This window comes from Arvicola amphibius, chromosome 13 (genome assembly GCF_903992535.2).
Source record: "Arvicola amphibius chromosome 13, mArvAmp1.2, whole genome shotgun sequence".
Classification (NCBI taxonomy): domain Eukaryota; kingdom Metazoa; phylum Chordata; class Mammalia; order Rodentia; family Cricetidae; genus Arvicola; species Arvicola amphibius.
Genome location: NC_052059.1, coordinates 44,480,767 through 44,506,547, shown reverse-complemented (window position 1 = coordinate 44,506,547; position 25,781 = coordinate 44,480,767). Strand labels below are relative to the sequence as shown.

Here is a 25,781-nt window from a genome sequence, read left to right as displayed (position 1 = left end):
TTCACAATAAATGTGTAACATTTCAAAAAATAAAAACTGATGGTGAAAACTATATTGGCATCTTCCAAGAGAATGAATAAGTGTTGGTGAGAACGTGGGGGAGGGGAGCCTTATTTACTGCTGACGAGAATGTAAACTGGTCCCACCACTGTGGAAATCAGTACGGAGATCCCTCAAAGGATAAATACAGAACTGCCATGCGAGCCAGCTGTCGCCTTCCTGGAGCAGTGTACCAAAGTGACACCTGCATGCCCATGTTAATAGCTGTGCTGGTCACGAAACCAGGGAATGCGTCCAGCCTACGATTCTGTCAACAAATAAGTGGATAATGAAAATGCAGGACATACGCACAAAGAAATTTTTTGCAGCCATAAAGAAAAATGAAAGCATGACATTTGTAGGCAAAAAAAAAAAAAAAGGATTGCAACTGGAAGTCATTATGTTAAGCAAAACAAGCCAGTCTCCAAAAGACAAATCCCATGTGTGTTTTTCCTTATGCAGAAGCTAGATTTGAAAGGGCGTGTATGTGCATGTATCACAAAATTAGGGAAGGGATCACGAAAGGAAAAGATCGTAAGGGAAGTGGGAAGCGTGGATGGAGTGCTGGGATCCACAAAAGCTGAAGAAGCAAAGACTAGATGAGGGGGGACCTCACCTAGTGGGAGAGGGACAAATGTGTGAAGATGCTGTAATGAAATCCATTACTTTGTCTACTATTTTAAAGATTTTTAAAGGTTAGATTAAAAACTATGTTGACTTATACATATCAATGCATATGTACATCTGTACATATACAGCTAAAGGAAGTACTACATGGCATATATGAGCATCTGTGTGTATATACATCTATATATGTGTGCAGATGCATGTGTGTGTATATACATCTATATATCTGCAGATGCATGTGTGTATATACATCTATATATGTGTGCAGATGCATGTGTGTGTATGTATACATTTATATATCTGTGCAGATGCATGTGTGTATATACATCTATATATGTGTGTAGATGCATGTGTGTATGTATACATCTATATATCTGTGCAGATGCATGTGTGTGTATATACATCTATATATCTGTGCAGATGCATGTGTGTGTATATACATCTATATATCTGTGCAGATGTATGCCCATGCTGTAATTCAGCCTCCACTGCTTAGTTTTGCCTTTGTGGTGTGTGTGCATTCAGGTTTCTCTATCATTTGTACTTCCCATGTCTTCCAAGTTTCCTACACTAATCAGATGCTATTTTTGTAGTTAAGAAAAAAAAACGGAAGAGTTTTGGGTTTTTTGTTTGGTTGCTTTCCCTGCCCTTCCTTTGGCTTATTTGAAGAATTACAGCAAGTGAAAAGAAGAAAACAGTAGCCACATTCTCTCACCCAGACTGAGGCTGCCAGCACTTGCGATTTGCCTCAGCTGTTTTCCTTCCAGCTCGTGTAAAGACATATAGAGTTAACACCACTGAAACACTGGTCATCTTTAAGGCAGAGATGTCGCCAGCAGGGCATCTTCTCCCCTTCTCTCACCCTTTCCTTGAATTTTCAATGAGAGCTTTCTAAGCACAGCTGTAGACTTAAGCGCTCCTTGTAGTCAGCCGGGCAGTGGGATGGCTCCACTTGGGTGGTGTTGCTGTATGCCCGTTTCCCTATATGATCCAAGTGATCCTGACAACACAATTTCTCAGTTTGGGACAGGAAATAATCAGAGAAACTGAGAAGCAGCCCTGTGTGGACTCCATAGAAAAGAAGACCAAAGAAAACTCAAGATCACATTATCAGGCACAATGGAATGGAAGTTTCTCCCCCAAAACAGGACCTAGAGCAGGAAAGCTGAGCCAGGGTGTCTTGAAGGAAGCACCACATAACTCAGACATGCACTCACACACTGATGGGAATATGTCAGAGGGTCACAGGAACCAACCGCAAAGCCGTCTGTCAGTGGTCAGACCAAAGCAGTTCTTAGTATCAAAATAAGGCAATATTGGATTATGACCCTGAGTATAAAATAGCCATGAGTCCATGCCGATATGAATAGATGAGTAAAATAAACAGTGGCTCCCTAGTGGAAAGAAGTAGGGGGAGGGGAGGACCACAGAGGGGGAGCCTTTGAAGCCCTGACTTCCTCAGCCTGTGGCTCAGTCGGGGGCAGCAGGGCTGACTCCTGTCTGCAGTGTGTCTGTGGGGAAATGTAACAAGAATGACTCTCCTTTTTTAAACATTTATTTTTATTTATGTTATGTGAATGTATGGATATGTGCCACATGTGTGTGGGTGCCTGCCAGGGCCAGAGGAAGGCATCAGGTCCCCTAGAGCTAGAGTTGTCAGTGGCTATAAGCCACCCCATGTGGGTGATAGGAACTGAACTCAGGTCCTCCGAAAGAGCAAGCAGTATTCTCAATCCACTGAGCCATCTCTCCAGCCCCCAAAATCCAAGGGGTGGGGGCATTTTAGCTATAAAATGCCTGACCAGTGCCCCTTAAAAAGGGGTCATCAAAGCCAAGGGAAGTCTAGACATCGACACACCAGGAAGCCGTTAAGGAGGAAATGTAGCCTGCATGGGATCCTAGTTCTGGAAAGGGCGTTGAGCAGAAACTAAAGTAACCTAATAAAGCACAGACTTTAATATGTCATTCCAGGTTCATTAATCATGACCAATGTACCATACCAATATAAGATGTTCATACGGCAGAACAGGGCAGGGGCATAGTAATTATGTTACTCCACAGTTTTTCTGGAAACCTAGAATAAAATGTATATTTTACTTAAAAGATGTTGTAACAGGTGGACGTCTTTGGAGCTAGCAGGCTGAACAGTAGTGCAGAGTCTGATGAAATGCTGTCTGACCATCAGTAACTGCAGTGGAGACCTGACTCTGTCTGCGGATCCACGGTTCCCCTTGTGCTAACACACTGGGCTTCATACAGGCTCTCCTGCATTTGTAGGCTTTTGGCCATCAGCCCCAGCTGACCCCACAGACTCAGACCTAGAACAGTTCAGGAGCAAAACACTGAACTGTGAGTGGCAGCGAGAAGCAGGGGCCCAGGGAAGCAACACAGTGACTCTGGGCCCAACACTGAATGTTTTTAAAATCTGTTTCCTTCCTGCAGTATGAGAGGGTTAAAGAGGGAAACCTCTTTTCTGATGTCACGCTGCTCCACAAGGCCTGGGATGCCAAGGTGAGGGCTGCAGAGGCCATGACCCTGCAGATGACAGCCACCAGCTCTAGCTCCCTTGGGCTGCGGTCTGTCGTTCCAGATTCTGGGGTCACTCTGAGGGCTCTTCAGGATCCTTAGCCCACTCCCCACATTCTTGGGGTGTAGGTCCCTTGTAGGTAAGCAAAAGGGCGAGCTAGTCAGGCTGGTTTCCTAATAGAAGAAGCTGAGTTTCAGAGAGACTGATTTGCTCAATGGCAGAACCAGGGGGCAGAGACAGGGTCTCCTTCCTGTTATCCTTGTCCCACCGCAGCTCCTTTCCCACAGAACCCAAGTGTGTGCGGCCTCCAAAGTGGTCCTCGAGAGTACTTGTTCATCAGCCCTCAACTCCAGTTCCCAGTCTTAGGGAAAGCGGTGGGGGCTGAGAAACTGAAACGACAGTTTCTCTCCCCCCCTCTGAGCCCACCTCTTTCCAGTCCCACAGCAAACCTTTTCCCATCTGATGGTGATACAGCCCAAGACACTTTGCTTTCCGCCAGACCCCAAAGGGTTAACTCTCCCAAATTATGGGGCTGGGTTAACAATAAACAGGATGTCCTCCAGAAATTAAATTTAAACCACCGTGACTCAGGCCAGCCCATCCCCTCGACCAGATCGCTGTCTGGGGGTTATTATCGGTGGTTAATTATACCGTTGGGGTTAGCAGCAGTGTTGGTCAACTTGGACCAGGTGGAGGCGGGCGCGGGAGAATGACTAAAGGAAAGATGGGAATGGAGCCTAAGGGTTGGTTAGAACAGCCTTGGCACCATCGGCCCAGAAGCCGAGAGGAGAGTATTTAGAGGCTGTCTTTGGGGCTTCTTCCCAGAGCAGGCCCCTAGGTACACTTCCGACCTAGGGTCAGGACAGGTAGAGGAAACGCATTACCCTCTCTGTCACCACTGGCATGGACCGTGTTGATGTTCTCACCTGGCCACCAATGTGGACTAACAGGGTCCATGTTGTCAGGACCTGGAAATCTCTCCATTGCCTCTGTTAATCCACTCACTCCTGAGAGCAAGAACGGGCAGCGGCTAGTGGCATAGAGCAGCCTGCTGGAGTAGCTGGAAGCTGGACTGTGGCCCCTCTTCTGAGCCCCAGCCCCATGATCTTCCTTGTGTTAACCCCAACTTCTTCCAAATTAACCTGGGAACATGGTAAGCAAGCTTCTTAGCAAGTTCAAAGCAGGCTTGGGCAGATGCTTCACCAAGCCCGCCACATTTCTTCCTGTCTTTTTTTTTTAATAGAAATGTTCTTTAATTTATCCTCTCTCCTTAGCAACCCCAGAAACCCTACCAGATACACGGTAGCACCTGTGGGAAGCTGAGTGCCTCTTCCAGAAGATGAGGCTTTTCTTAAGGGCATGTTTTCAAGAATGATAGCCGCTATAGGGAGCTGCGTTTCTCACTTAGCGGTTCCTCAAGGCAAGGTTTGCAGAGCCGCAAGGTGTCTTCCTTCCCCCATTTTTCCAGTGTGTTTAAGTGACAGACCACTGATAGGAATGACCATCTCAGCAGGCAGGAGTGACCGGGAGCATGGAGTATGATCTACCCTAGAACCCAACTGGGTGCTATTGGCTCACAGGCCCCCACGAGGACTGGGGGAGCAACCATTAATCCCCTCTGTGTACCCGCTCCTGCCGCCCCGCCTTACCTGTGTCTCACAACACCCTCTGTCTCTCCCTCTTACAGGATTCCATTTAAGATCGGGCAGCCCAAGAAACAGATCATTCCCAAAACCGTGAGTAACGCAGTTCTTGTGCCCTGAGACTCGGTTGTGCCTCACATTACCTCTGCCTGGAATCTCAGCCTTCTGGGTTTTTCTCTGTCTCGGTACTGGATCCTATTAGTTGTTCTACATCTGAGCAGTCCTAGTCCCAGGAGAGCCCTGGAGCTTACACTGCTCCCCAGATATACAGACCATGAAGTGCCTCAGGCCTTTCTTTCTGGCCACCTCAACTACATAAAAGACACGGCAGCTTCTCCAGGTAGCCCACATCCCTTTGTTTGCAGAGTGGTACAGCTGCCATGGTCCAGTCGCTCTGTACAATAGTAACACCTACCCACCTTTTATCCCTGTTTTATGTCTAACGTGGGAGAGGAAGAGCTGCAGATCCTGGAACGTTAGCACTAGAAGCCCATGGACCTCACCTGGCCACAATGTCCGGTTTTTCGGTAGAGTGGTGGTGACACCATTAGATCTGAAAAGTCCCCTCCTGGAAAGCTGCAGTTCACGGGCGGGTCTGTGGCTCTGGCCCCTACTCCCTCTATGCTTTGTGCTGCTCCCACTGTGCAGCCCCATCTGTCCAGAGTAGCTTCTGCAGCCCCTCACACACAAGAGAGGCCTTGAGGGGTTTTTGTTTTGTTTTGCTTTCCTTTTTAAGATTCATTTATTTTATGGGTGTTTGTGTAAGGGTGTCAGGTTCCCATGGAGTTGTGAGCTGCCATGCGGGTGCTGGGAATTGAACCTGGATCCTCTGGAAGAGCCATGCTCTTAATCCCTGAGCCATCTCTCCAGCACCAAGACCTTGGTTTTTAACATGAGTAAAGCCATACTCAGTCATGGCAACTCAAGGTCCAGGACTCCCTTCCCAGTAGAGGCCCCTGTGCCCATCCTCTGAGCTCCTGCCTCCCTTGGCCTCCCACCTTCTCTCCTCGGCTCACCACTAGAGCTAGAGGAACGATCCCACTTTGGTTTGGCAGGAAGTCCAACTCATCTGACCAGTGCCTCTATCTTCAGGAAGTCCAGAGATGGGTCACAGAAAGGAGCAGGGCTCAACTTAAAAGAGTCGCCCTCTGCCTCATAAAAAGGCCAGTTGTAGCAGACTCGGTGTCGCCTCTGTGACTGACCATCTGTGGAGCCTCTCAGCTAAGACCCAGAAAGTCTGGGTGTGCAAAGGCTGGGCTGCAGGCGGGGGAGGGTGTGGCTATGAGCCTCCAGAGAGTCATCTCAGCAGATCCAAAAGAGAAGTGGTTTTAAAAAGGGTCTTTTTTTTCCTACTTTGTTTGCCACTGCAAACAAGAAGACAGAAATCCCTCCCTCCACCACGACTTTCATCTTTCCTTGATGGGGCTTTGATCCCCAGAGCAGGATGGGCTACAGTGCACTTTCCAGCTCCTGCCAGAGTCTGTTGGTGGAAAGCCTTGGCTCCTGGGGGGAGGGGCTAAAGATGGGAATTATTTATTTTGGTTTGTGGTTTCAGAGATGTCAGTCCATCATGATAGGGGATCCTAGAGCCTTTACTTTAAGGACTAGCAAAGATTCCCAGGGAAGAACAGACCACCCCACCCCCCATAGCTTCCCTAGTCCCTTCTCTGTGCTGTCTATGTCCTTGCTGGGGACTAGTCGTTCTTTAGTCTGTGGTGTCCCCTCCCACAAATCGAGCAAGTATCCAGGTTAAGGAGCCAGGTTAGAGACTGACTCCCTGGATTCCTACCTGGCTCTGCCTCTGTTATCTGTGGGTTTTGGCACATGTCTTACTCTCTTTGAGCCTTAGCTTTCTCGTGTGTAAGGTAAGGGTACCCCCAGTATAAGAAGAGTCTCACATAAGCCAGTGCATATAAGGTACTCAGTGCAGTGCCTAGTCTGTAAGGAGCCCTCGCTGACAGCTGGCTTCCTCCAAAGCCATCAAGGACCCAGCCTGCCCCAGCAGTTCCACTCCCAAGTGCAGTGAAGTTGTGGGTTAGGCCTGTGATCCTTCGCCAACAATGAAAGCTAAGGAGTGACTTAGAACTGTGTTTTCCTCCACCCAGCCTATTCCCCTCAGCTCCCAGGGTGTTTAAACATAGGTAGCGAGACCCTGCTCTTTCTGTATTGGTTCTTGCTCACCTCTCCACCCCAAGCACAGGCCTGGGCTATGCAGATGTCTCCAAGTCTCTGGCAGCTGCCCCTGGACGCTGGTGACGCACTGGGATAGGAACAGATGTGACCGCCCAGGTTATTGGAAGTCATAGCAGCCCTGTCATGGGAAGAAATGTTCATATTATCTTCAGGGAGTTTCAGGAGGTTATTGGCTCAGGGTACCCATCTGCCAGCCACAAAGAAAACATTGTCTTTGCTCTCACTGCTTGCCTGTGTTCAGGTTACCAGCGTGCATTCCATGGTTGTTGAGACGGTGGCAGGAATAACTTGTTCTCTGCAGGGACTGACCATTGACACTATGACAATGACCACAATTCCCACCTCCTGATCCAACTTCTGTTAGTCTCCTCTGGAGCCTCAGAGTTCCTTAGCATGGAGAAAGAACAGAAACACAGAAACACACATCACATACAGATACACACACACACCATACACATACATACACACTCACAGCACACATACATACACAGTCACCACAGAAACCACACATACATACACACACACCACATACATCTACATCACACCCACATACATACCACCACACAGACATATACCTACATACCATATACAGACATATACACCAAACACACACACACACACACACACACACACACACGGACAGGGGAGCTCTTGGAGACACTGTTTCGCATGCCTTCTAAGCAAGGGTATTTTAGATCTTGTACACGTAGGAAAACACAAGACAAGGTTCCTAGCCAGTAGGTGCATTGCAAAACCAGGGCAAAGACAAGTAGCCACTCTGAGCCCCTGCAATGAGGAAGATTTCAGACTTCAGCCCCTCTAATCCCCCTTAGCCCTGGAGCATACTGAAGGTGAGGTGCCGTCCACCCATAACATCCTTGCATGGCTCTCAGGATGCTTTCCCTGCCTCACTTTGACCTGACACGCCTTAGCCCTGGCATCAGAGCCACAGCCCCACCTGCGGCCTCCTTTTCCCCTTTACCAGGAATTTGAGTTTGGAAGGAACTCAGCTTGTTCACTCACTTAGCAAATGCCGAGCTCTTGCTGGGCAGGCTAGCCTAGGCATTGCCCTTGCACCCTGGGCCCAGGAGAATGTAGGGAGCATCATCTGGGGCTTGATTCTCCCTAGGCTACCCTTCAGCAGCCCGGCCCAGCCTGATCCCCTGACAGTCGGTGCACATGTGTTTACACTTGCATTGTTGACTGGCCTCCAGTTGCCTTTTGGCAAAGGCATCAAGCATTCAAAAACATTCAGATCTTTTCCACTTAGCTCTTTCCCTCAGAAGACATGCACCTTGGAATGTAACTCCAATGTGTCCCTTTATTCTATCAGCCATAATCTGAGGACCTGGAATTCTGGTCCTACTCCAAGTGGTTGTCTTCTGGGGAGAAAGATGAGGGACCCATGAGCTGCACTGTGGCTCCTGGAAGCAGGAGAGGTGGTGATTCCGAGTTCCTATGAGATGGCCTTGAGTGACATCAGTCGGAAAGAGCATGTGGCCACCCCAGCAAGCGTCTGTTTTCCAGAGACTCTGAGCTTCTGCTCCCCCTGAACAATCCCACCTGGCTGTGAGCTCGAAGGCCCCTCTGTACAAGTCCAAGCAGTCCCCAGCCAGGCAGGCCAGGTGCTCTGACATCCCACACACATCAGCGCTCTCGGGCATTGCAAAAGAGAAGGCTGGAGGCCAAAGGCAGCAGCGCGGGAGCTCAGCCCCCACCACCCCAGGAGAGCAAGTGCCTAGGTATGTCTCCAGAAGAGTTTGGTTATGGCCAATAAATACTTAGTTTTCATTCTATGCTTTGAGAAGTAAACACTAATATGAAGAAAAATAAGACACTCAGCAGCCTCATCCTCTGGGCTATAAAGGCTATGAAGTGCCACAGTTATGTGGTACTCTGTAGCATGAGGTTCCATACTTAGCCACAGTGGGGCTCACCTGGTGCCATTCCCCAAGTACTTTTGGCTGCTGCTCTCTGCATTCCTATCTGCATCTCCAGGCTGCTGTAACCCTCTCATGCCCAGCAAGCAAGAAAAGAACATGGGTGTGCATTCTGCAATCACAAGTGTTGGCTGGGCACCCACCCATGTATTATCTTCCCCCAAGCAAGTGAGCCACTGAGCCTAGAGCAATGACCAAGTGAAAGCACTCTGCTCAGATACCAGAAGCTATTGACTTCAGAGTTCATTCCTCTCCACTGCTGTCCTGCACCACGTGCTGGGGAAATGACTCAGCCTTTTGATCTTAGGACATGGCATTGCCATCTACAGAGTTCGCTTTCAAAAGCCACAGTTAAGTCGCTGTTCCCACCTAAAGCACAGGCCAGCACGATAGCTCCGTAGGTAAACGCACTTGCTGTGTAAACTTGATAGCCTCTTAACCACCAGAACCCACGTGGAAAGAGAACCAGTTCTTAAAAGTTGTCCTCTGACCTCCATGGAGACACTCTGCCTGCCCTTACATATGCATCATGAACATAATAATGATAGTGATAATAAATTATGGAGGAGTGTTTGTTTGAGACAGGGTTTCTCTGTGTAACAGCTCTGACTGTCCTGGAACTCACTTTGTAGACCAGACTAGCCCTGAACTCCCATAGATCCGCCTGCCTCTGCCTCTCTGGTGCTGGGATGCAAGGTGTGCACCTCCACGGCGTGGCTAAATTTTTTTGATTACAAAAAAATTTCCTAACTTCAGAAGCTTACAGTTTTGTGCCAGGCTACATTCTTAGCTGGCCTGGCTTGTGGGCCACAGGCTGGACAGCCCTGCAAATGCACACCTTGAAGGCTTGGTGCAGGGCCCTTCTCCCTCCCCTCCACACACACACACACACACACACCGCCTCTTGGTTTTTCAAGACAGGGTTTCTCTGTGTAACAGTCCTGACTGTCCTGGAACTCACTTTGAGACCAGGCTGGCCTCAAACTCACTGAGATCTGCCTGCCTTTGCCTCCCAAGTGCTGGGATTAAAGGCGTGTAGCTACACCGGCCGGCTACAAGATCCTTTTCAGTGTAGCCAAGGCCCAACAGCGGATTGGTTGGGTCTGTGAGAAAGCTGTGGCTGAGAAGGGACCTCACAGCTAATACATGAACCCTGCGACTTGAGACTCGCCTCTTCCTTGGTGCCCTGCTGACCCCTAGGTGGGGTCTCGTCATGTCAGATTCCCTTGACTGCCATCAGAGTTGGGATGAGGAAAGGGCACTAACAGAACCTCACCCTGGGTGACAGAGCCAAGGCTCAATCCGCGGAGACTTGCCAGCCTACTTGGTTGGCCCCTCTGGGAGGAGAGGCCTTCTCCCTAAGTCAAACACTTCATTAGTTTGGGAACACAGGGACACTGTTGTTAACGATGGGCTAGAGCGTGTCGGGACTGGACAGCGCTGTTGCTGCAGGCTGGGGGGAGGGCGTGGAGCGAGTTTCAGTAAGCGGGGTGATGTTTTCCACCGTGTTGTCATTGCCCCGTTGATTGAGCTCGCTCTTTCCCTACAGGTGGAGAGAGACTTTGAGCGGGAGTATGGAAAGCTGCAGCAGTGAGTGTCAAACTCCAGAAGGGTGAGATGGGAGATTGCTGGGGCTCGTGCTTCTTGCCAGGACTGCCTGCCCTGCCTCCTCCTGGCCAGGTCAGGCTCAGCCAGGGAGCCTCTGTGCCCTTTGTCCATTTACAACTAGGGACCGAAGACAGCGCCCACAGAGACCGTAGGAAGGTCATTAGCGCACAGGCGCTGGGTGATTGGCCTCATGCAGAGCCTCGGGTGGCATGACAATCTTTGGGGGGTATGGCACGAGAGTGGCTTCCCTCCCTGCTAGACGTACCTGAGGCAGAGAAGTGGGGGGCCTAGTGCTGTGAGGCTAGGGGCCCACCTGCTCCTTGCCTTTCAGGCTGGAAGAGCAAACCAAGCGCCTGCAGAAGGACATGAAGAAAAGCGCCGATGCCGACCTGGGTAAGCGGCCCCGCCCTGTGTCTGCTGAGGCAGGTGCAGCATAGGATGCCCCTGTTTCCTCAGATCCTCAGGGCTGACTCAGAAGTCGCCTGCTCAGAAAACACCATGCACTGAACCTAAGAAGAGGGCTGAGAGAAGCCGTTCTCTCTGACCAGATCGCCACATCCCACAGGGTCCTGCCACTCCATAGAGACAGATGCTCTGGGGCCCTGCTAGGATGGCATTACAGCCAGCAGAAGTCTCTACGGCAAGCCCCTTCCTGGCCTCAGTGTCAGGGCCAGAGAGAGAGGGCAGCACGGCCTTCGTGGCAGAAGTGGGCAGCTTGACTCTCCTATGGCAACAGCAGCTGAGGGGGCTATCCAGCTGAGCAGATGAGTCGGCAAGCCGAGCCAGGGAAACTTCAGGACCATTGTGTCATTACAGGGAGCACAGAAAGGCCTCTGTGCGGAGCCAGCAGGTGCTAGCAAACGGTCAGGACTAGGGAAACTCTTGGCCAAAGAAACTTGTTCTGGAAAAACTAGGCCCCGAGGCCCCAGTGACTAAGGCATTTTGGGTCAGGGAACATCAAGAGGCTGTGTCACTAGTGACAGAGAACATATCCCTTACTGTCCCCACCAAGCACCAGCCTGATGGTCTCTAACCCAATACTGCCCCTACCTCACTGTGCCTTATCTGGGAAATACCCACATCACTGGTCCTCAGCCCTGTGGCTTGCTATGATGGTGAAGTTGTATGTTTGGTGTAAAGCCCTGAGAGCAACATAGTCACCAGCGTGCTTCTATTAAGAGCAGCGGTACTGCCAACAGCAGCATTAGCAGAAGTAGCTGCAGCAAGGCTTCTCCAGAGTCCAAAGAGAGGGATGTGCGCATGTCACTTAATAATAGGGACTTCAGAGAGACAGGTTTGACCAGGGCAACCCACCGTCTCCCACTTGACAGAACCTGGTTGAGAAGCATCTTGCTCCAGGCACATATCTCAGTGCTAGGGATTCACCAGAGTCAAGACAGGAACCTCCATCCTAGGAGAGAAGGCGTGCAAGAAATCAATAACCGTGCATTCTAGCACCATGCAATGGCCCATGCAATGAAGGACCGTAAAGCGGTGGGGAGTAACGGGTGCTGCCTTGGGTAGGATGAGCAGGGAAGCCTCTCTCGGGAGGTATCTCTGTACCTGAAAGAATAAGGGAGTACTCTCTGTGCCTGGGAGAACATTGCAGCAAAGGCCCTGAGGTAGCCTAACCCGAGTAGCTGTGCTCACTGACCCAAAGGCAGAAGAACCAAGGACCCGCTTGGTTCGTTCAGCCACATGGTGTAATGGTGTCTTGTAGCCACCAAGTGCTTGAACAGCCACAGAGGAAATCCACCTACGGTACATCTTCTTAAGTAAGACTGGCAAGGCAGGTGAAATGTCCATCTTTTGTTTTGTTTTGTTTTGTTTTGTTTTGTTTTGTTTTGTTTTGTTTTGAGACAGGGTTTCTCTGTGTAGCCTGGCTATTCTGGTACTTGCTCTGCAGACCAAGCTGGCCGCAAACTCACAGAGATCCACTTGCCTCTGCCTCCCAAATGCTGGGCTTAAAGGTGTGCGCCACCAGGACCTGGTTATACGTCTGTCCTTTAAAAAAGGAAATTGTTTTGTCAGTCACCCGAGGAAGTTTTTTGGTTTTGTTTTTAAACCTTTTATTCTCTCTCTCTCTCTCTCTCTCTCTCTCTCTCTCTCTCTCTCTCTCTCTCTCTCTCTCTCTCTCTCTCTCTCTCTCTCTCTGTGTGTGTGTGTGTGTGTGTGTGTGTGTGTGTGTGTGTGTGTTCATGTGGGTATGAGTTGCAACCAGAAGAGGGCATCAGATTGCCTAAAGCTGGAGTTACAGGCAATTCTGAGACCCTTTGTGGGTGCTGGAAGCTGCACTTGGGTTCTCTGGAAGAACAGCAGGTACTCTTAACCGCTGAGCCATCTCTCCAGCCCACCTGCCTGTTTCTGGCTGGCTTGTTTTCTGACTGCTCTAAGCTAGGAAGCAGCTAATAGGGGGGAGGTGTGTTCACTGCAGTAACCAGACCTATCTTAGTGTCTGACTGTCTGCCCCAAAAGTAGAATCCAGATTCAGGTAGCACAGTGGTATCCAGATGCCATCTGAAAGGTCACAGGGTTGTGGACAGCTCATGGTGGGTTGGGAGCCTACCGTTGTCCCACTTGCCGTGCAATGGAAAAGCAAACCCTTGATAGGACCAAAGCCTCAGGGTTGCCCCATTTTTGCCAGGTACTAGAACTCGGCTGGTTACTTATGCCATCTTCATTCATTCAATAAGAGAAATGTCTTCCTAGGGAGCAGCTGCTACTGCCAAAGCTCTGGCAGAACTGCTCTCCCATGCTCAGAAGGCCAGCCTTCTTGGTCTGTGCCCTCAAGCTTCCCTGTCAACCCCAAGGCTGTGGGCTAGTCTGAACATGACTCCCAACTTACTTCTGGCATGTCCCGAGCCAGGGCCAGGCTTGGGAACGGGTCTGACTTTCACAGAGGGCCTTCGCATCACTCCCTACCACCTTAGGTCAAGGGAGCTGCTGGCACCTGCTTCCCACACCACTGAGGGGTCAGAGTAGAAATGGAGCGCAGGATTTTGTTTCCATAGTGAGACATCACAACTAAGTAGACATCAGGAGTCTGCAAGGAAGAGACCTTGACTACAGAGTCTATTACCCAACAATAAAATTGGGACCGAGAGGTGATTCCAGAAGCCTAGAATCACTGGCTCCAGCTCATGTGGTCTGCATTCAGGGTCTGTCACATGGACGACTGCAGTGTCACCACTGGGTTGGTGGTGGCATAGGATGCCAGGCCTGGCCTTAGCATTCTGAGGTCCAGAACAAGGCCTGGAAATGTATCTCTGATGCATTGTGATGCAGGTACAGTGAGACTAGGAGCACACTTAGAGCTTCTGACCCGACAGTTGAGGAAAATGTGACCTCAGATTCCCCCAAATCCCAAGGACAGGCTCTAAAGTCCTCGCTAATGCTCTGAAGAAGAGGATCTCCCAGTCAGAAAAGCTATGTGACTTCCAGAGTTTTCAGAATGGTCAGTTTCGAGGACTTTTGGACACTTCACCCGGAAGATGTATTAGAACCTCAGAAACACAAGGGCATGTCCAGGAGCTTAATATTTTCTCTAAGATTCAAAGACTGCCGATCTTAGGAGCTAAGCCATGTGGACCATGGACCCACCACCACCCAATCCCTTCAGGGGAGAAAGCTGTTATCTGGAGCAGGGATCAAGAACAGGTGTGTGGGATTGGATTTCAGACCTGGTTGTGCCCAGGGAAGTGGTCTAAGAAAATGCAGCACGTTGGCTTCGTGTGTCTTCAGCAGGCAGGGGCCTGAGCGTGTGTGTGAGGGTGTAAGGGAAGGAAAGGGTAGGTGGAAGAAAGCCTTCCACCATCCGATGACTGCTGGGATTTCCTTTATCATCAAGTACCGGGGAGAAAGCAAGAGAAGACGTTTGCATACATGTTTGCAGTTCTGTGCAGATTTTTATTATCTTCTGACTGTGCTGCTTGCCATCACTTCAGAAATGGTTCTTCTTCCTCCATTGCTTCAACATTTCTGGCAAGTTTACCTTTCCAGTCCCCTCCCACAGTTGGCTCTCTTTGCTTGGTGATGGTAAGCCCCCACCAGCCTCTTATGGAAGGACCTGGGTATGACAGGGACCTCTGGCAGGGCCTAGGCTTCTCCTCTCCCACATTGGAGTGGCAAGGCCCTCCCCTGGCGGCTGGCATTGGACATAAGCTGTCTGTTCTATTCGTGGGATGGCAAAGAAGGTCCCACTTGTAATCAGCTGGGAGATGGGTCCCCCTTCATCCATTCTAAGACACTTTTTCAATTTAAGGTCCTTAAGACCACAGTTCTTACTACTTGCTAATATGGTGGTTTGAAAAAACATCTTTCTTTCTTTCTTTCTTTCTTTCTTTCTTTCTTTCTTTCTTTCTTTCATTTTTCCCTTTTATCTTTGTTTCTTTTTTCTTTTTATTTATTTTTTTAGAAAGAAAACAAGTATCTTTTTTCATTATACATACCAATCCAAGTTCCCATTCCCTCCACATACCCTCCCATCCAATCCTCAGAGAGGGTAAGGCACATTGTTTGGGGAAAAGTCCAAGGCCCTCCCTACTATATCTAGGCTGAGCAAAGTATCCAAAGAGATTAGGTTCCCCAATAGCCAGTATATGCAGTAAGGATAAATCCTGATACCACTGCCAGTGGCCCCACAGTCTGCCCCAGCCATGCAATTGTCAACCACATTCAGAGGGACTAGTTTGGTCCTACGCTTGTTCCTTCCCAGTCTGGCTGGAGTTGGTGAGCTCCCATTAGCTCAGGCAAACTGTTTCAGTGGGTGAACCCATCATGGTCTTGACCTCTTTGCTCATATTCTCTTTCTACTCTTCAGCTGGACTTTGGGAGCTCAGTCCAATGCTCTGATGTGGGTCTCTGCCTCTGTTTCCATCAGTTGCTGGACAGAGGTTCTATAGTGATATTTAAGATATTCATCAGTCTGACTACAGGGCAAGTCAAGATCGGGCCCCTTCTTTTTCTTTCTTAATGATTTGTGCAGTTACTGCATGCCTTAAAATCAATAGCAGCTTAAGTGCTGTGTCACTCAAGTAATAGTAAAATAAATTCCAGCCAAGGATGGTAGTGCATGCCTGTAATCCCACCTCTTAGGCCGAGGCAGAAGATCACTGCCCTTCTGGGGCTTCATAGTGAGGCCAGCCTGGAGGCAGTGCACGGTGCAGTTTAGAACAACAGTGACAGAACACTCGTCTTCTGCTACTCCTCAGCCTTTTGGCCAAGGCCGCGTGCCAAATTTGTCTTCTGCTCTAATACTTAGTCAGATATGTTTAGAAACTGGTATGGACAGTGTTGAGCCAGCCTGGTCCTTCTCTAGGCCCTCTGCTATCCCTCTACAATTTCATTTATAAATAATGGAAAGCTAAAAATGAGCCCTAGATCAAGAGCCTCAAATTTAACATCAGGTCTCCATCCTCCTCGGTGCTGCCTGGGACTTCTGGACAGCCCACAGCACTTCAAGCATACACCCTCTGTCCAGTCCGGATAAGTGGACTAGCTCTGGGGTACAGTGGAGTACATGAGACAGTCCAGGTGGGCAACCCACCTACAATATGGGTTCTTGTATTCTGCGATTATTAACTTAGTATCTTTGGAGCAGAAATGTGTTGTACAGCTTCCCACCCACACTTGGTTGGTCCTAGAACAACCAAGGAGTTTTTCTTCGTGGCTAGGAGTTATGGGAAACACCAAGGAACACATCACATGGCTTTTTGGAACCTCAACGTTCTGGTAGCCATGGCATAGGCAGAGGTGCTCAGGTCAGACCCCTAGGCCAGAGGAGGTCAAGGAACACTAAGGAGATCATGAAATTTGGCCCTCTGGGAACTCATGGATCTTTTAACCTCCTTAACAGCTATGTCCAAATCTGCTGTGAAGATCTCCCTGGACCTACTCTCCAACCCCCTGTGCGAGCAGGACCAGGAGTTTCTGAATATGGTGACAGCCCTAGACACAGCTATGAAACGGATGGACGCCTTCAACCAGGAGAAGGTAAGCAGATCTTGTTGCCAGTGGCCAGTGCTTGCCCCTTCCCCTCAGACCTGCGTAGATACAGTGCCCATCATAGGTTGTCAGTGGTGCTGGGGTTTCAGCCTTCTAAGGCCTGATATTCCCCAAGCCCAGCTCTTCCCAAACCAGGCTGTTCGGCTGCCCATCTCTCCGGTGAGGCATGTCACTGAGGCCACGGTGAAGCCAGGAGGTGCCTACAGCAGCCACGCTCTGCAGGACTGCTTTGCCCGCCCATCCCTCCACACTGAGCAAAGCTATTACAAACCTGTGCCAGTAGCACTGACAGGAAAAGCCTGGCCTGAGACCAGACCCAGCCCTAGGTGTGGTCATCAGGGTCTCTGGTTGGCCTCTCCCTCTCCTCTGGCTGCAGAATATGGATACTGTATTGCCTGTCTCACCCGAATCCCCTTACCCAGCTCTCAGGATTCTGGCTTCTGAGGAACCTGGGGCCTCCTCCAGAAGAGTCTAGAGCTCCCAGTTGGGATGCTATTTAATTCTTCTTTTGGCAGGTGAACCAGATCCAAAAGACAGTGATTGAACCCTTGAAAAAGTAAGTAAGGTTATCCAAGGAAATGGGCCTCAGGGCACTTGTGGGAAAAGCAGACCAGCTAGCCACTTGGGGACCAAGGAGTGTGTCTAACAGCATGTCCCCAGCTTCCCATGACAAGGAACAGCAGGGACACCAGCCATACATCGTGTCCTGTGGTTGAGGCTCCTGGATGCTGCCAAGCACCAGCACTGCCTAGCTGATCTGTAGGGGACGGAACCGCCGCTCATGTCCATGGTGCCAGACACTGCCCTGGTGGTCTTTTGGCCCCTTCCCCTTTGCCTCTGGCTGGGCCCCGTGAGGCTCAATGCTGGCTGATTGCAGCGAGCAAAGATCCTGGCCAGCACTCAGCAGACATGAGCAAGGCCTTTCATCTCACAGCCAGCCTGGGATGCAGCTGCCTGCAGCACTCTGCTTTGGAAGCGTGGGGGTGGCTGCACATGGGGAAGGGCGCAGCAGTGGCAGCCCAATCACATCCTGCTTGGGAAGGTCCCCTCACTTGTGACCTGGGAGAGCAAGGGGTTCTGTGAGACTCCGTCTTTGGTCCTGCAGGCCCTGGTCAAGGATCAGACAGGCTTGTCCCGCGGGTCCCCAGGGGAGGAGGCTGGCCCGAGCCTTGCCTTGAAGCTCCTGAGTGCTTCCTCTCTCCTGGCCTCTCCCAGCCTGCTCTGACCTAGAAAGGCTCCCGCTCCACGCCGCAGCTGTACTTTATTACCTCTTCTGTGGTGGTCCCGGCAGTCGCCTTGCCAGGGCGAGGCAGTGCGCCTCTGCTTCATTATCATTAGGCCAAGATCAAGCTGGAGGAAGATGAAGAGAGCCGTTTTTGATCCTACAGTCTTTGGGTGTTAGGGAGTGCTGTTCTTCCCTTTTCAGGTCTGGGAGTGGGATTAGGAGCAGCCCCCCAGCCTCGTGAGGGTCTCTTTCCAACGCGGGACCTGCAGAGCACCTGCAGATGCCGTGAGGTCAAGCCTGGCCCATACCCACCACCCCAGCCTCATCAGCCTGGGCTCTCGAACCCCTGCCTCTTGGTCAGAGTTCATCCCCAACCACAGGTCCCACATGGGGGTCTAAGTGCAGAAGGAGCTGTTCACTTGGTCTGGGGCCCAAGATAGACTCAGAGCTGAATGTGCTTACATTCAGGGCTCTCAGAGGGATGTGCCTCTTGTGCACAGAGAAGTCTGCTGTGCTGGAGATACAGGGGGCCCAGAGGCAGCCACAGGCACCCAGAGTTGGCAGAGCTTGGCAGGACTGCCAGCTCAGAGAACTAGGGGGTTGACTACCTTCTCAATTTCACAACCAACGAGGCGGCATTGAAATCGGATCTCTGGCTTCTGCAGCCAAGTAGAGAGAAACCCCGGCTGCTTCCCACCAAGCTCGCAGCCCACCACCTGCCAGGAAGGTGGGGGCGTGGCAGAGGGGGCGGCCACCATCTCCGCCATGGATCCGCTGACCTCTGTGTGAGCCTCGGGCCTGGCTGGCTTCTGCAGCCCACAGCCAACATACAATCCCCCATGACCACAGAAACCACCACTGCCTGTTACCTCCTCCCCACTTGCATCCTTGTGCCAGGAGAGAAGCTCCCAGGGACCCCAGCACCGGAAACAGGAAACTGCAGCTTTCCTGTCCTCTAATGAAGATCATGGCCACCCTGTCGCCCCCAGCATCTCCCATAAAGGGGGCTCGGGCTCTAATCCCCCAGCCCCTGGGTTCACATGTCGGATGGGGATGCTTTCAATTTCCCTTTCCTGGTGGGCGGAAGATCCCGGCTGTGTGGGCACAGATGAGGAATGGCAGGCATTCCCCACCAGGCCGGCTGCTCCCAGCCCACCTCCCAGCCGGCCGCTTTCCCTCACCATTCTCTCCTCACCCCCACACTTTACCTCCCTGGGGAGCAAGCTTGGTGTTGAACCCTATGCCAGGCAAGAAATGGGTACCTCCTAGGTTGAGCTCCCTGAAGCCCTGATGTAGACCTAGGCCCATACCCCCCATCTTTGAAGATCGATGTGAATCTGTCCTAGGTATTTACAGACTGGGAACTCAGGCAAGTGAGCCCAGGTGTGTGTGCTGCCATATTGAGCAGGGGCAGTGTCCCAGGCACTCCACTGGCCGAAATCTGTCCAATTCCTTGGTGTGGTAAAGTCAGTACCTAGAAGCAGGGTTAAGTGAACGAAGTGTGCTTGAGGATGCAGGATTTGAATGGGGCAAAGGAACAGAATATGGCCCGTCTCTTACCCCTAATTTATCAAGGGGCAGCTGAGACCGGCAGAGGCTCTGACGTCTCCACTGTGTATATTTGAAGCAGACCTGTAGAAATGTAAGCTTTGTGCCTCGAGAGCCGGGCCCATGTGTCATCGTTGCCAGGAGATCAGCTGGAAGCCTATGAGGTCCATGAGCATGTCTGGGGAAGGTCCAGCACAGGGGACCAGCCCACGCCCGTCTTCACCTTCTGCACCAGCACCCTAGTTAGCTCACATCTAGAGTGGACCCTGCTGTCAGGTAACTGGTGGGATCTGTCCAAGACTGGAAAGTAGAAAATACGAAAGTGAGGCTTGGTGGGACAGTGAGCAGGAATTCTGTCCTCCCCCACCTTAGAGTAGACCCTCTTCCTGTGAGTGACGTTAACAGCCCCTCAGGTGAAAAGAGCATGAGTCCCGACCCTTGTCTCAGGGACTCCCAGTCCTAGGTCCACAGCTACCCAGATTCCCCTTTGTTAGGGATTCATCTCCAGTAGCGTGAGCTGCTAACCAAGCTCACGTCTCAATCCACTCTTAGCCTGACTGAGAGGTACTGCTGTAGGAGACAGATCTGAGGGAGACACACGAGTCCCCAAAGAATCAGGAGCCTCTGGTAGGCTAGCCAGACCAGTGGCACCTGCAGAGGGTGGTGGTCTTGACTCCTGTGGGCTTCTAAGAAGGAATGCATGCTATTTAGTAGTGCTGCCTAGGCACCACACATCCCTCTAACCCCTGGGCTGTGGCAGCCTTGGTCTCCTGTGCCCTTCATGAGCTGGCCAGCTCTTCAAGTATTAGTGTTAATATTCTCAGGAGGTATGACTGGTCCTGAAGATGACAACCATGGGAAAAGAATGGTACCATGGGCTAATGTTCAAGTTGTGCTGAGACTGGCATGTATCCAGGACTGCATACCCAGCCAGCATTGCACCAAGGCCATTTCACACTTGCAGGCTGCCCTTCACACATGCCTTTGTTTCTTGTGATGCCCACCTGCCCTCCCCAGAGGTGAGTTCCAGTGAGCAAAGAGATCCTGAGACCTGGGCAGGAAAAAGTACTCCACCTCCGCCTCCTGCCTGTGTCTCATTCTTACCCTGTCTCTGACCTCTAGCCCTGGGGCCACCCAAGCAGCAGGCTGTTCCTGACTACAGGATCAGGCTACTGGGGCCCTTTGTTCTCTTGGGATAGAGGGAGGGGCAGGGTGGTAGTTCTCAGGCCCGGGGCACCTGTTCCCTTGAGCCGCATACTGCTCAGCTGCCCAGGAAGGGAGAGGGGGCTCCAGAGCAGCTGAATGGCCAGGCACAGCTGCCTTGACATAGGCTATGTGACCAGCTCCTCCCAGTGTGACCTGGTGGTGCCTAGTCCCCATATCCATTTTGTGCAGAGCCCCATGGGTTCACATCTTCTACCTGTTAAAACACCTCATCACATCTTGGTTTGATTACTATACAGGCCCTATGACTGCGGTCTCAGAGAAATCCTGATGGTCTTGGCTCACTACACTAGCGTTTTCAGGAAAGCCATGAGCCTGCTTTGAAGGTCAAGCACAGGAACTGGTTTCAGTGGCCTTGAGAGGAAGCCCTTTGTGTCACCCTGATCCTGGAGTCTACTGCTTGCTTGGGGCACCCTGATGCCTGGCCGGGTTACATTCTCTATGCTCTAGCAGTATTCAATATTCTCATCTGTGTGTCCCTGACTTGTTGAGGCTTTAGGTACTGAATTTATGAGGTTGGGAATAGGCCCTCCTGCAGGTTGAAACCTACCCTAAGCATCCAAGTGTTCTCTCGGCTCTGGTGGCCTCAGCCACTGCCTGGGGTCCCAGTGAGAAGATCCCCATCCCCCTGACTCTCGTTTGTCTGCTTTGTCACCCTCTCTAGGCTCTTCCTGGATAAGCTGACTCTTCTGGTCCCAGGTCACCAACTGTGTCTCTCCACCTGAGTGACCAGAGGCATTGAATCCCTTGGTTGCTTTTCCATATCATACCAGGCTGTCAGAGCTCCTGGCTAGCACAGTAGGCACCTCATGGTGTGGTAGGGAAGCCTTGTACAGCGCCAAGGTCAGCCACAGCCCCTTAAGGCTTTGCATACCCCATTTTCTCACTTCCGGGAGACCTGCTTGCAAGGTTGCCTCACCTTCGTCCTTCATCTGTGTCAAGAAGAATGTTTACTCTTGTCTGGGCCCTGAAAGGTGGCCCTGGTGATGATAGTTACAGTCAGATGCCAAAACATTTAAAATACAGCCCTTCCTGAATGGCCAGTCCTCCGAGTGGTCACCCCACACTCCTTTCAGTCATGTTGGGTAGAATGGGCTAGGGCCATTCCTAAAGCATGGTTTTTCCTGTGCTTTTTGTGGGAGAGCCATAGCATTTGTGTTTCTCCACAGGTTGTCATTCATTTGGTGTCACCTGTCAGTGGCACTGTGGTGCAGTAGGAAAGGCGCTGGCAAACTCAGAAACTTCTGGTCCTTTCTGGACCATCACCACCTGATTGTGGCCTTGGTCTCCCCTGTTGGTGTGTTTTGTTTTGTTTTTTAGTATATTCAGGATTATCAGCCCCGCCATTCTCTGTGATGGGGCTCAGGGTATGTAGGGCGACAGCAACAGGACAAGGAGCATGCTCGTTCACAGCCCCCCACTGGGGTCTAGGGAGCGCGCTCAGTACTGTCTGCTGCCCCCCATCTCATCCTGCCAGCACAAGTCCACAGCTTCAGAGCCTTATGGATCTGGCACATAGTAGGTGTGTCATACATGGTTTTGAGTTAGGGGTGACTGTCAGAACCACACACACACACACACACACAACAAGCCTGTTCCAACCAGGCTGTGCCCAACAGGTTTGGCAGCGTATTCCCAAGCCTCAACATGGCAGTGAAACGGCGGGAGCAGGCCTTGCAGGACTACAGGAGGCTGCAGGCCAAGGTGGAGAAGTACGAGGAAAAGGAGAAGACTGGCCCGGTGCTGGCCAAGCTCCACCAGGTACAGTGGGAGGAGGAGGGAGGGGAGCAACAAGGTAAACAGAACAGTTGTCCGGAGGTCCTCACGTGGGACCCACACCCTGCCCCCTTGAGCGACAGCCCTGACACCAGGGTCTGGTTCCCCAGGCCCGAGAAGAGCTGCGGCCTGTGCGGGAAGACTTCGAGGCCAAGAACAAACAGCTCCTGGATGAGATGCCACGGTTCTACGGCAGCCGACTTGACTACTTCCAGCCCAGCTTTGAGTCCCTGATCCGGGCACAGGTGAGGCGAGGCTCCCCCTTGGGAAATAGTCTTTGTCAGAGCCCAGTTCCCATTGATGTAGCTATGTTCTGCAGACAGCAGCATCTTCCTGCCCCAGGCACTCTGAGAATTCATGTAGTGCCCCAGCCAGCCTTGGTGCCCAGCACTGATGTCATACAGGAACTTCTCTTGGGCATCCTCCATTCCACTTAATTCCAGCCCTGTGATGGACAAGGTTCCTTTTCGTTTAACCCTTTGCTCCTTGAGTTCTTCCTCCTACATTCAAGCAGCAAGACCCCAGAATGCATCTTTAGCCACCACTTTAACTGGGCAGGTCCTTTGCAGAGATGGTTGGAAGGCCAGTAGAATAAATGCCTGAGGACCCAATAGGAGACTCCCATTAGCAGGAGACCCACAGGAGCCCTAACTGAGCTTCCTAAGGAGTAGTCCTGGACCAACTCTTGAGATGCTGGCCACTAGGTGTAATGCTCCCCCTAGTGGAAAGACAGTAGAGTGCAGGTTGGTATGGACGTGGCAGCCAGAGAGCAGGACAAACGTCAGAGACACACCCCAGTGTCTACTACAGGGGTGGGGGGCCCAAATGGGAGGGTTCGCGGCTCCTGCCCTCTCTTCCCCATTCATCTTAAGGCAAATTTTAACTAGGATTGTTCTTCCCACTGGTGAGGTGGGAGAAGCAGTGGTACTGGAGCCAGGAGCAGGTCTTCTCCACATCGACGCCCCACAACTGATCACAGGTGCTGGCTTCCATCTCAGGACCCCAGCACTAACTGGTCCCCAACCTAAAGGTTTCCTGTCCCCAAGCGCTGCCTGTCCTATTTGTTTTACCTGAGCCTCTGGTGCCCTCCAGTGGACATTCTCATTTCCTCATTGCTTCCTTAGTCACAAGCACCCAGAGTAAAGAAAGCCTGATCCACATTTCCCATCCAAAGGCATGGGCCAGAATACTTGACAACAAGAAGCCCAGACAAGGTGCATACTGGAGCCTAGACTTGCTAATGCCCATGTTTTCAGTCTGGTGCTCTCTCAGGAGTGAGACTGAGATACTCAGGAGGGGGGTGTTCTACTGTTGTCCCTGCAGGCAAGGGCCACCTTCCAGCTGCTGCCCCCTTTGTGGCTTTAGAGGGGAGCTGCTGGCCTGCCCTCTTTTGCTATGATACCTGCTTCTGCTTCCAGTGACCTGTGTCCACCACCCCAGCCCAGATCCTTAGAGGAAGCCGCAGGGTGCCCGGGCAGTAGGATACCCTGTAACCAAGCAGCAGGGTATCCAGGGTTGTTTACCACCTCCTCTGCCAGCATCCTCCTCACCCGGCTGCTGCTATTAGTCACTAGAGAAGGGAGCATCCCGCTGACTCACCAGGCAGCGTGGCCCAGGCAAGGAATTGGGGGCCCCCAGCACTTGGCCCAGTGGAACCCAGCTCTGGCTTCTGGGGAGATTTCCTAGGCCATCACATCCCACTGGCCCTTGCTCCACCCTCCCGGTCACTGCCTTCCAGTTTCTCGGATGGAAGGAGAATCCTGGAGACAGTCTGTCTCAAAGTTGAGGTGCTTGAAGAATAGAATGTGAACGCTTTGATGAGTGTGCACTGTCATGTCAAAAAGTGGAAACTGAGGCAGAAATGACCTCTGACCTCTGTAGAAGTCATCACCTACCATCTGGAGAAACTCTTCCTCTCTTGGACCTTCTCCAGCCTCCCACCCTGTCACTCAAACCATATCACTGGTCTTCCAGCTAGGCAGCTTACCCTGGATACGACAATGAGCAAAAATGGGAAGTGGTGGAATCTGGGAAGCTATCGCCTCCCTTGACTTGACTTTTAGAACCAGCTCTCGAGGCTTGGGGAACCAATGTGTCTGCCTTGTTCTTTTTTCATGACCAGAAGCCCCCCAACTCCTCTTAGCTTAGGAAAGCAGTAAACCCAAGCCTGCCCTTGGCCACCCTCAAATGCACAGTCCCCTCTCTATATTAGCTGTTTTGAGGAGCCAGGGGTTCAAAGGGTAGCACTTCCTTCACAACCCCATCCCCCAAGGAACTACGGACTCCCTTTCTATACAGTAGAAAAAGCCTCAGCTGTGGTTCACCTGTCCCTAGGCTGCCAGGTGATAGGGTGAGATCCGGAAGGCAGTGAAGGAGCAAGACAAGAACCCCCATCCCCACCCCCTTCAGCAAAAAGCAACCCATAGACCCCGAACCCAGCCCTGCTTGTACCTCTTGGCTGCTTCGCTGAGTGGGTGCTGCGTAGAACTGAAGTCCAGTTCCTGCCTACAACTCTTCCCTCCTCCCCAGGTTGTGTACTACTCAGAAATGCAGAAAATCTTTGGAGACCTCACCCAGCAGCTTGACCAGCCAGGCCACTCAGATGAGCAGCGAGAGCGGGAAAACGAGGCCAAACTAAGTGAGCTCCGCGCCCTCTCCATCGTGGCTGATGACTGAGTTCTCAGACTGTTTGGGACACAGATGTCTCTATAGCCTTTGCTCTTAGTGGGCATGGATCCGTGGACCTCCCATTGGCCTGCCAGTTGGAGACAAGTGGCCACTACTCTACCTTGCCAGTCCTCTGACTTATGTCTCCATTTCCTGGAGCCTGAAACTGGGAGCCTTACAGGCTGCTCTTTCCCTCTGCCCAACACTAATAAGCAATGTAGAAAAACCCCAGGGGCCTTTTTACTTCCAGAACCGTCCAGAGTGTGCTATAGTGTCTGGCCAGCAGGAGCTTCAGCCTTTAGAAGGGTCTGGGCTTCCTGTGGAACTTGGGGGCCTTAACTCTGACTACCTCCAGAGGACCTACTCTAGGGAACCCACCACCCCCGCCCCTCGTGTCTCTTCAGACTCTTGGGTGAGACACGGTGCCATGGGGAGCAGAACTCTGGTCATTCTGCTGTGGTGAGCCCCTCATGCCAACATGACCAGAGCTGGTCTCCTGCAGGTCCAGCTAAGGACAAGCCCCGGGTACACAGACTTTGTCTCTAGCTCTCCGCTCTACCAAATGTCACACGTTCATTCACAGGCCTCAGAGCAAGGCTTATGTCTCACCTGTGTTGCTGGAATTTTATTTTCAAGTAAAGTTTCCCAGTAAAACGTTAGTGTGTGCTGTAGCCAATGCCATGGGGGTTGCCACAGCTTTGCCAGAGCCTGCCAACTTGGCAGGGAGCCTTCACTCAATCACAACCTGTGGCAGCTCACTG

General features: G+C 51.5%; 1 protein-coding gene across 2 annotated transcripts in view; it reads left to right on the top strand.

The window, feature by feature from the left end:
• Positions 1–25,679, top strand: part of Bin3 (bridging integrator 3) — a 40,249-nt gene extending 14,570 nt beyond the window's left edge. Inside the window, exons 2-9 of one of the 2 annotated variants that reach the window (XM_038310629.1) lie at positions 4,881–4,929; positions 10,519–10,559; positions 10,909–10,970; positions 16,432–16,568; positions 17,096–17,136; positions 22,197–22,338; positions 22,464–22,598; positions 24,883–25,679. In XM_038310629.1, coding sequence (XP_038166557.1) covers positions 4,881–4,929; positions 10,519–10,559; positions 10,909–10,970; positions 16,432–16,568; positions 17,096–17,136; positions 22,197–22,338; positions 22,464–22,598; positions 24,883–25,029 — 754 coding nt within the window. In that variant the 3' untranslated portion in view covers positions 25,030–25,679. Of the gene's footprint in view, positions 1–4,880; positions 4,930–10,518; positions 10,582–10,908; positions 10,971–16,431; positions 16,569–17,095; positions 17,137–22,196; positions 22,339–22,463; positions 22,599–24,882 lie in introns of both variants that reach the window. The other variant, XM_038310630.1, reaches the window with a different exon arrangement.
• Positions 25,680–25,781: the final 102 nt, after the last annotated feature.